At 39.0% G+C, this 11,324-nt stretch overlaps 1 protein-coding gene across 2 annotated transcripts in view; it reads right to left on the bottom strand.

Moving 5' to 3' along the window:
* Positions 1-2,173: 2,173 nt before the first annotated feature.
* Positions 2,174-11,324, bottom strand: part of rassf8b (Ras association domain family member 8b) — a 66,698-nt gene continuing 57,547 nt past the window's right edge. For both annotated transcript variants that reach the window (XM_088348664.1, XM_088348666.1), the window contains 5 exons: positions 10,167-10,370; positions 10,003-10,077; positions 7,817-7,939; positions 7,292-7,421; positions 2,174-3,826 (listed from right to left, as the gene is read on the bottom strand). In XM_088348664.1, coding sequence (XP_088204790.1) covers positions 3,723-3,826; positions 7,292-7,421; positions 7,817-7,939; positions 10,003-10,077; positions 10,167-10,370 — 636 coding nt within the window. In that variant the 3' untranslated portion in view covers positions 2,174-3,722. The remainder of the gene's footprint in view (positions 3,827-7,291; positions 7,422-7,816; positions 7,940-10,002; positions 10,078-10,166; positions 10,371-11,324) is intronic.

The raw sequence follows: 11,324 nt of genomic DNA, 5'->3' as shown, positions 1-11,324 counted from the left end.
AGGCCATGCACATGCAGTCAGTCTCATACACACACACTCTCCAAAGTTATCCATCTTCATCGTAAACACGGTAATGTAATCTATCTCGTGAAGCAATATTTGCTATCACTAATTGACTTTATGTCTTTCTGAGTATGGACACCCTAAAAAGCAATTTGGCGGCACATTCATCATACTTAAGAGAACATCAAAGATCACATAGCTCACATTCACAACACTGCTTAGATTCATATGGAGGAAAATGTCCTTAGCTTTTATTTTGGGACACAAATCATGTTTTCAGGGGTGAAAGAGGTGACGGATGCAATCTGAGGCCCTTTGACCCCGGGATGAAAGTATGTAATAAAGTAAGCTAGGCTGTTGTGATGGGCAAAGTTTTGTGGCGTAAGTCTCAAATTGAGACTTATTTTGGTTTGCGTTCCTGGCCAAAAACTGGAGTGCGTTCGAAGACACACTGAAAAATAAAGTTGTTTTCACCAGATTGCTGCTTCTACCCTGCCTAGTGCGTTCAACAAAAATGTTAAGCCTTTCGTGTCAGATACACTTTTGGTACTTCTATAACACATCCCTTAATGCCTCGATAATCAGACTCCACTACCGGTGTGAGTGTAAATAGGTAAGTGTGAAGCACATTGTAAAGCACTTTGGGAGGTCTGTGACTTGAAAAGCAATATATAAATGCAGACCATTTACCATTTAATCCCCAGGTTTGTAGGGGAACCACTTCCTGTGGTGTGTCTTGGGGAAGTACAGCCTGCCTTTCGAAATTTGGATTCATGACATTTTAATGCCAATTAAGGCCTTAGTGTTAGAACAATGAATTCAATGCCTTTCAAGACTTTTCAAGAATACACGATAAACCTGCTCTTTGTCCAGTAAAAATACTGTACTTAGAGTATTTAAACAGAAAACCAGACATAAGTTAACTTAATGCTAACGTCAAATTTACGACGCTGTGTATAGATGTAAATAGCAAAAAGTACATACACCGTATTAAATGATTGCAACAGCATAATGTTAAGAACAGTTTACTTTACGCAAAAAAGGCTACCAAATAATATTTTCGAAATCTGTCCTAGCCGATGAGTATTACAAATTTAAGTGCCTTTTAAGTCAAGTCATGTTTATTTGTATAGCCCTTAATCACAAAGTCTCAAAAGTCTGCACAGACCACAGATTATTGCAAACCACAGACTATTATGACACCATCCCCTGATCTAAAACCTACATGAGGGCAAATAATACACAGATATTGTCAACATAAAATATAGGTTATTTATATGCTATAGAATAGAAGTGTGTTTTAAGCTTAGATTTAAACATTTCCACTGAGGTTGCAGATCGAATCTCAGGGGGAAGAGTATTCCACAGCACAAGGGCTCGAATGGAGAAAGCTCTCGAACCTGCGGATCTCTTCTTGGCTCTTGGGATCACTAGTAGACTAGCGTTTTCAGAGCAAAGGCTCCGGACCAGAACATAAGAGGAAATTAAATCTGAAAGATATGAGGGAGCCATGCATGATTTTGTATACTACCAGCAGAACCTTAAAACCACATCTTAAACTAACAGGGAGCCAATGCAAGTTAGCTAAAATTGGGGTAATGTGATCAAACTTTCTTGTCTTAGTAATATTGTACCAGCTGAAGGCTGGACTTCCGGAGACCGGAGAGTAGTGCATTACAGTAATCGAGACAGGAGGTAACAAACGCATGAATTATAATCTCCACATCCGACTGAGACAGCATAAGGCAAATTTTAGCAATGTTGCGAAGATGGTAAAAAAGCTGTTCTAGTAATACTCTCTTTAAGGAAAAAATCATAGTAAGATGACCTCCTTTGACTTTTCAGGTGGTGTCTTATAACGTAACAGTTTTCTTTAAAATGCTGTGTGAAACCAATAGGCCAATGGAATGTCGAGGGAAACGCCTTCTGCAACTCATGCAAAAATAGTTTGTTTTAAACCTCTTAACACAAATATACTGTTAGAACTGAGCTTTATTTTTGCATAATGTTAAAAATGAATTAAAAAGCTCTTTAGGTGTGTCCAAGCAGTAATGATTATGGCTGTCGGAAGCAGGCAAGGTTTGTTCTGTGCAGCCCTTTGAGAGTCCTTGTGATTAAGAGCTATACAAATAAATATGACTTGACTTGCACTGAAAAAAAACCCTACTAATTTTGCTATACTGTTGTTTAATGACAATAAAAACCATTCATTTCATTTCATCATTAGTGCATGTAGAAAAACACTCAGCTTTGCCATTGTTTTATCATCTTCCAAAGCAATTTTTATTTTTTGCATATGATAGGTTCTATTTAATGCACACTTTGAAATTGGTCCAATTAAAATCTTTACACGTCCCTCGCAGTAAGGCATGCCGTTATTCTCCTATAGATAAGTTACAGTGTCCAGGTCGGTCACTACTACAACTACTAGAACTATCCTTACAATAATTTGCCCTCCCATGTGTATAAAAATACATTCAACTAACTTTCTCACCATGTTGAAACTAGCTTTGGTTCATAGACGACATCTTTTGCTAAGATAAAAACACCACATAGTCCCTGCTTTAGTCATAACAAGATACACTTTAGGATGCACTTGAATGTGTTATTTAAAAGTGAGTAAAGTTAGTGTTCAAAATCTTTAGTCTGCATAATTCTATATTTGCTACCATCTAGTGGCTTATCTGAGATGTTCAGGTCTATAGGCGAGTGATGTATTTCTTCATTACTCGTTTCTAAACTCGAGGATAACGTTAAAAAAAGAAACACATACTAAAGGCTTTAAGCTTTGCAAACCCAAAATGGAGCAAAGCAAAATCTGTTCTGCCGTTATGCCTGTACTTTCCTCCAATATTCCAATTAAAAAAAAAAAATTGCCTCAGGTATGGTGCGTAGTTTGAGGTGTCCTTAAAAAGTTTACAATTAAATATTTTCTCTATTCAGTATCAGTTAACAATGGCCAAAGGAGCTCAAAGAGCCTTTGTAGCCTATCTGCTTTTATTTTTTATTTTTTTATCAATGCTCAGGCCACGAAGTGCATTAGGCTTGAGATAAGGAGGCAGGTGAGGGTGAGAGGTTGCCGAGATATTTCATGCTCATGGTCGCGGTTTTCTGTTAATGTAGCATGAAAATGGGGAAATTAAGAAAAGGACCGTTTCAAAATACAGTCCAAATGCCAACCCAAACCCCCAAAAAGAAGAAAAAGGAAGACTATTTTTCGAGCAACAGGAGCAGCTTGACAGATGCTCCAATAATGATTTCAGGCAGAAGATGGAGTCAACAAGTAGAATATTTTGAATTTACATACCCTCCCTTTAAGGATTACCCTGAATTGGTGCAGATGCATTATTTTTCCATAACCACGTGGCTCTAGCTACCTGGAGTTGACTTGATGTGCGCTTTCATCAAATCACAGTAAGGCAATCAAATATATGACTATGGAGTGCATGCTTGTGCCGAGGTGCTGACATCCTGTAACATTCTCCGCGATTGATGATTTTTAACATTCCAATAGATAACAAACATTCCTATTAGTCAACAAAAATACATTTGCTGGCCTTACTTTTTATATACAGTAGTGGAACAGATTAAGTATGAAAAGTTGCAAATGCACCGCGTATTGACATCACTTTAAGTCCTAAAGGTAGCCCAAGAAAAAATGAATGTAAGTGTCACTCCGTGGACATCGGACTGAATTATTGTCAGGACAATGCTGATCTTCAAACATAGATGCCTTCAGGGTTGAGTCCGGAGGATGTATCACGCTGCAGGGAGCGCAGGTCGCTGGGCAAAAGACGTTTCATCAAAGAGCCACTTTCATCCTCTGCAAAAGCCAAAATACACGATGTGGAGTATTTCTCTGTTTAAGGTCAACACACATTTCATTCATGAATCTTTTTAGAAACATTCTAATAAAGCAGGGGGCAGGATGCTTTTCACTCAAAGAACCATAATAGCAAAATATTTTGATATTATTATTTTTTTTTTTAATTATCTTTTTTAAAGAGCCTTACCATATATCCATCCATCCATCCCGCCCCTGGCCATTAGACTGTTAAATGGTCAATCTAACATATAGTTAACCTAAATCTAAACGGCTGCTAATCTGACTTTTTGCACTACTGGCAGTTCTTTATAGCTTGCCACTCCTTGCACATTTGCTCTCTGCACTATTGTACTTACAGCGTTAATGTTACAGTGTTAATGTTACTGTTTACCTGACTTGTTAACCTGACTGCCCATTTTGCACATCTGGTTAGCTACTCCTCTTGCACTATCGGCACTATGGTAAAATACTATACGTAGCCATAATACAATACAACTTTTACTTATATCTGTACATTCAAGGAAACTGTGCGGGTCAGATGTATCGACATTTCGTTCTGTATACACGTGTACTAGAATGACAATAAAGTAGATCTGAATCTGAATTACCTGCACCGCTTATCCTCAGTAGGGTCGCGGTGGTGCAGGAGCCCATCCCAGCTATCTTCGGGCAGTGGGCAGGAGACCGGGGGAAACCCACGCAAGCACGGAGAGAACATGAAAACTCCTTGAACCCTGAACCTCCCGCTGTGGGTCCGCGCGCTAACCACCTATCCACCGTGCCGCCCTTACCACATATTTGAAGACAAAATTCAGCAAAACCGCGAGACAAAATGTAATATTTAAACTAATTTTATTTTATCGTGAGACGTTAGATGATTTAATAACATTTATGAATTAAAAAATAATGCCAGGGCCTGTGTCCATTATCAACAAATATACCAATTTACTTAAGATTGCTGAGGCTCATTTTGACCTTTATTTTTTTCATAAATAATGGTTTAAAACAACGTGCAAGCAGAGTACTTTTGCAAAAATGTCACAAAATACTTATTTTTAACAAGTAAGCACTACTGCAGTCGTCCCACTTTTTCTGTTAAAAACTGACCCTGGCCCTTATTAGAGAAGGAACAAGTTATGTGGCCTTGACTGGGGAGCCTTAGCTGTCAAAATGATAGTAATTCTACCCTATTCAACAAAGTGCTTATGAATGTTAGGACATATTTCAAACTGATATAATTTTGTCACACCCTAGCACAGTTATTTGCGACCTTGAATTGTGTTTTTTTTTTAAATAATAGAGCCCATTTTTACTAATTTGTGCAATGTTACTACATTTTTTTTATTATTAGTTTTATTACCAGAGCAGAACCATCAACATTTTAAAAGACTCTTCTCACCCTGGCCACCACCTCTTTGACCTTCTGTCCTCCGTTGGAGCTACAGGTCCCTTAAAACAAGGACAAGCAGGCTCAAAGAGTTTCTACACCCTAAAACTGTGAGAAAATATTAATATAAATCTTGTGAGGTGTTTGTTTTTTGTTTTTGTCTTTGCTGCTAAATGTTATTGCACTACTTTTCCACTGCACTATTGTTAAAATGCACTATTTTTTTGCACTATTATTACAACTTGGGCCAATCTCCAAGCACCTGTTGAAATTATTTTGGACTATTTATTCTGACAGTCTTTTAACTTATTTTCTCTTTATAGTCTTCTTTATGTGTTTACCCTAGAGTGTCATGTAAAATCGAGGCAGGCACGTTTGACCTAAGAGACCGTTTTTTTTAACTTCCACAGAATAAAGTATAATTGCACCTCTACTACACCAGGGGGCATTGGCGTGTTTTGTTTATATTTTGCCTCCATGTAGCATACGGCACAGAGTAAAAGCATTGAGTATAAGGTGTAGGCACGAAGGGTAGCTGGCACTCAAGTGACCCCTTAAAAAAATGGTTGGCAGACAGGCTAACAGAAATGGGGTAAAGAGCCAAACAAAAGTCTTCTGTGGCACTTCACTGTGACCTTGGAGGGAGACGATCAAAGACCGGTATGCTTGCTATGTTAAAAATGTTGGCAGCGGACAGCACAAAGCCAAAAATATAAAGCTGTCATTTAAAGACATTACAACCCAATCACCCTGATAAGACGCTAAGTTTGTTTTTTGCAAAAATGTGTCAAAAGGCTTTGGATTTGCCATGGACGAAGGTGATGTGTTACCATCAAAATCGAGCAATCTTTGTTTTGTCCCCACCAATTTTATGTGATCACTTCCAAAAAAAGATGAAACTTGGGGGCCACGGGGGGTATTAATTCTTCCGAGGAGGGGGCATGACAGAAAATACAGCCTGGCAGCGCCCATGCCTCTTCGGGTAGGGGTTTGCTGTTTCCATGGTTATCAGTAGCAAAGGGAAGCCTCCTGATCTTACTTAGGTACAGAACATTCATCATACAGTCGCCGTTGTTGTTGGTGTAAAGCCTCCTCAAAATATGGATTTGTAGCTCCAATCATGGCAGCATCGATTATATAAAGTAGCCAAGTTCTTGTTCTAACAAACTTGAAGAACTGTGTTACAGATTACCAAAGCACTGATTATAAAGAACACAAAATATATGGCTACCCATGTCAGAAGAAATTTGAATAGGAGCTGGGGCCAATTGCAAGCCACTGACCATTTTTCACAACATTCTATTCACAAATAATATTGGCTCCTAAAAATGCATTTTATATAATATAACAATATTTTCAATGACTAAAGATGCAAATCATCTATTTTCATTGGAACATTAGAAAAATATATATATTTTTGTTTTCATTAAAAAAAATTATTATCTGTAAATTATATTAAAATTGGTAAAAAAAAAAAAAAAGTTGTACATAGATCCATTCAAAAATCGCAACAAAAAAAAGAAACATATAGGGCGGCACGGTGGCGCAGGGGTTAGCGCATCCGCGGCACAGTTCTGAGGTCATGAGATCAAACCTTTCTGTGTGGAGTTTGCATGTTATGCCCATGCTTGCATGGGTTTCCTCCCACGTTACAAAAACATGCATGTCAGGTGAATTGGCTGTTCCAAATTGTCCCTAGGTGTGAATGAGCAAGAGATTTGTTTTTCTCCGTGTGCCCTGCGACTGGCTGGCAACCAGTTCAGGGTGTCCCCTCCCCACTGCCCGAAGACGGCTGGGATGAACTCCATTACCCCCGCAACCCTACTGAGAATAAGCGGTGCAGATAACGGATGGGTGGATGGATACACACATATAACAAGATAAGTACAATAAAACATGCTAGGGGGGCCTGGAGAACAGAAAGTTACATAAAAACGCCAAAATGTTTGTAAATATTATTTGTTTTAAGGCACTTGTGGTTCTGGGAAAGTTTTATGTAACTGTGTTCCCCTGCCCATAACTTGACTTGACTTCAATAACTATTTTAGTTTCTCCCCTCAGATGAGTTGACGTACCATTATTGCTGCCCCCTACTGGTTGCTGAGCTGGCAGCACGGTGACCTTGGTGCCGGTCTGCTGAATGAACTGTTGCAGGTTGACCTGGCGAAGCTCTTTTGTCAGCTGTTCCAGCTCTTGCTCCTTTTCCTACAGTTAATAATATAAATAAGTCGGTGATCTCACAGTGGGAGAAACCTAGTTAAAAGTTAGTTGTGCAAGTTGGGCAAGGGATTGCAGACTTATTCCAGGCTCCAATAAGGCAAATCATGCTATAAAGTCCCCACTTCCCTCTGTCCCTTTTCTCATTATGACATCAGACTCCAGAGGGAAATCGTGTATACATGGAACTCTTTGAATCAAGTATCCTTTGGAGGCTTTCTGCAAAAAGAAGCTTGAACTCGGTGTCCCTGTCCACAACCTAATGAGCTTAGACTTGCACGGTTCCACTCTGGTAAAGGAAAACCCTACTCCCTCCCGCCAGCATCTTCCTAATACAATCATCTTTGCTACAGCTGGGAAAAGGTTTTGTTCAGGGCACCAACCTGGAGTCTTTTGCTGGAATGGCTCAGCGAGCATTCCAAAGCCTTGCTGCCGTTCTCCAGGTGACCCGTATGTTGTCTCTGCACGTCCAGCTCCATTGTCACTTTCTCCAATTGGGCCTCCAACTGAAAATGAGCACGTATGCAGCAGAGAAGTTAATCGTCCACAATGTGGACTGCTATTTCTTACTCATGTGTAACCAAAAAAAGGGACAAGGAGTAGATCTGGATTTAAAACCAAATTGCCGACAAGAACATTTTAAAATCATTCTGCTTTCTTCCATGTTTACAATTCATTGCTTTAAAAAACATGAATACTTGGAGAGATGAAGTCTCAGATTTGGATCACTTAAGATAGAATCAGATCTACTCATTGATGTTTACATTTTTGGTATAATTTTGTTAAATTGTTGCAAACCTCTTTTTCAGGTAACCCCAAATTCTTAAACACGCCAAATGTGAGGAAATAGTTCCATGTTTTTTGCATTAAACCTATAAATATTTCATTTGTATATTCCATTTTTTTGGGGGAGATAATGCATTTTGAAGACAGCATGTCTAGTCTTCGTCATCTGAGCTGTGATGTCATCTGACGAACACCAGTACCCTAACCAGCCTGTTGTTTTACGTGTTAATCAGTCAAAGAGGTAACGAATGTTTTAAGCAAAGTTTTGCAAAAACCCTAACCCTCGCTCCAACCAAAACTAGCTCCAACACTAACCGGATAACCATGGCTCCAACCCAAGTTACAGCAAAAATCACAATTCTTACTCCCACTAAAACCCAAACCCTAACTCCAACCAAAAACATACACCTAGCCAAAACCAAAACTCCAAAGTTTCAGCTGCATTGACTGGGGATTGAACAAACACATGTGACAATATAGAAGAGACATCATACCAATTGAGCTACAAAAACCTCTTTAAAATCTGACCAAAAGTCAAACCCTAACCCCAGCTCCTTCAAAAACCAAGTAAGCAAAGCTCCAACACCAGGCCACTTACCCTAAGATTTGTACTAAGGATCGAACCCGAAAAGATGTGTATAGAAATCAGGCAGCTTGTCAGGTGACCTACCAGAGATGTGGAATATCCTAATACCAGGCCCGAACCAAAACTCTCACCATTGCTACAACCAAAACCTTAACCCAAGCTCCAACCAAAACCTTAACCCTAGCTCCAACCAAAACCCTATTAATAGGTCCAACCAAAACATTCACCCCACCTCAATCAGTCACCCAGTAAACCTAAAATATGTACTGGGTTGACTGCGGATCAAACCCACAAACCAGGCTACTGTAATCAGGAAGCTTACCAATTGACGTACCAGTAAAATAGAATTTATAAAAGCCTAACACAAGCTCGAACAAAAATCCAAACCCTAGCTCCAACCAAAACCCTAAATCTGGTCCAACACTAAAGTAGTAAACCTTAAATTTATACTGGGTTGACTGGGGATCAAACCCACAACCCCTGCATGCAGTTATCAGGCAGTTTACCAGCTGACCAACCAAAACGTTTAACAAATTTGTATTTTTGGTTAAATCTTTAAATATGGTCAACATTTTCAATGTAAAAATGATACATACGCTTAAGAATCTGTCCCTTGTGTTGAGATGAACTTGTCATCATTATTATTTTCCTTTTTACAATTTAGTTAATCACTAAGTTCGTAGGGCACTATTTCCTGTGGTGTGTCTTAAGCAAATGTAGCCTGACAGCAAATACCCATCGACAGGCCAAGAAACGTTTCCACTTGGTCTTGAACTTGGGAACTTTATCATGTTAGTCAAATGTGCTAACCACTGCACTATATAGTTTAACACATGTTATTTTCTTTCTATATTTCTGTGGCACATTCTGTTCCCTTGAAACTTGTTAAATGCTTCGTGTTTCGTGCCAATTTTGTTTGTAATGATGCAATGTTCCTTAAAAAAATGTAATATACTATTATGAAAATAGTCTCAAGGCGCTCTCTGCTGGATTAAAGTGGTATCACAACCATATATCTTCACAACCAGATCCAATGCATTGATTTAAAATGTTAAGTAGCTCATAAATCGAGCAACGCGACGAATCAATGAGTTCTTTGGATGCCAATGTTTTTATTAACCGATTTTAAGCGGTTTTTCATTTATTGTTGCAGCCCTAGTTTAAAGTGCTCTGCTGTCAAAATTGACCTCATGTTACCTCGTCCTCATTGATCACATGACTCAGCTCATCCTCCTCCAGTAAACATTCCTGCTCCAGGCTGCTCTCCATGCTCTAAAAACACAAATTAGTTTTTGTTTCTTTAACAACACTCGTTAAAAGGGTGGCATGTTTTTCCCACTGCAGACTCTCTATAAAAGCACCTGGATGTGCGCTAGATATTCGGAAAGCTTGGCCTCGCAGTCACGGACGCGGGCCTGCAGCTCGGCCAGCTGCTGCCGAAGTTGCCGCTCGCTCTCCTGCTCGATGCGTAACTCGTTTTGCCAGAACTCCTCCTCATCTATCTCGGCATCGTTTCTCCTCGCCTGCTGCTCCCAAAGCAGCATCTCTTCTTCCAGGCTCCCATCCTGATGGGCAGAAAATCCACTTGAAAAAAAAAAACATGACAGGAAATCAGAGGTGGGTAGCAACTCCAGTACATTTAAGTTTTGGGACATTTTGTACTTCTGAGAGTATTTTTGAGTTACTACACTTTTTAATTTTAGTTGAGTAGATTTGTGAAGATGAAACTGTACTCTTACTCCGCTATATTAGGCTACATTGAACCTGTTGCTTAAGTGAGTACGCACATTCCTCTTTCTGTTGTTTTTATCACTTCTACTGTGTCCCCTGAGTTAGAGGCTCTCAATGAGAGCCAGGCTGTGTGGCCCAAGCCCCATCCCTTTTAAAGGAGCCGCGGAGGTAGTAAACTGTGTGTGTGTTATACGCCATTGACCCCAAAGGTAAAAGGAGAAAAATAACAGCACAGAAATCAAACTTGAGCTCGATTAGTGTGATTTTATTTCTTTTACTTTTTCAAAAGGTTGCTAATTTGTTTTTATAATTGCACGCTGAGTTTTATTGCACAATTTTTTGTTGCCCAGATAAGGGGCACATTCTCCACCTTTGCTGTTTTTTTTTCCAAACCTCAAAATAAAAGTTGGATTTCTTATTTGCATTTCTTTAATTTTATCAAAAAAAAGTTCAGTACTTCATTAATATCGTAAGAAAGTTAAACTTGAGGCGGTATCATACAACAGTAACCAGCTATTTAAATGTTGGCAATGAGTGCAATGAAAAGTATAGTTTTTATGGGGGCACACAAAGGGACACACAAGTACATTATAGTACTTTTCAAGACACACATTAGCATCATAATACATGTTTTTTCATTGCTTTTCATTTGTATTATTATAAGAAAATTTTAACCTGAATCTGGGAATTTCCTTATTAGATTTAATATATATTAGAGAAAGGAATTAAAGCTTAATCAAAACTTCTGCAAAGACTAAATGCAGACCATTTACCATTCCTTTACCATT

Source organism: Urocampus carinirostris, chromosome 11 (genome assembly GCF_059441175.1).
Source record: "Urocampus carinirostris isolate Australia breed hairy pipefish chromosome 11, RoL_Ucar_1.0, whole genome shotgun sequence".
In the NCBI taxonomy this organism is placed as follows: Eukaryota; Metazoa; Chordata; class Actinopteri; order Syngnathiformes; family Syngnathidae; genus Urocampus; species Urocampus carinirostris.
Note: the sequence above shows the minus strand (reverse complement) of the source record. Positions and strands in the feature narration are given on the sequence as shown.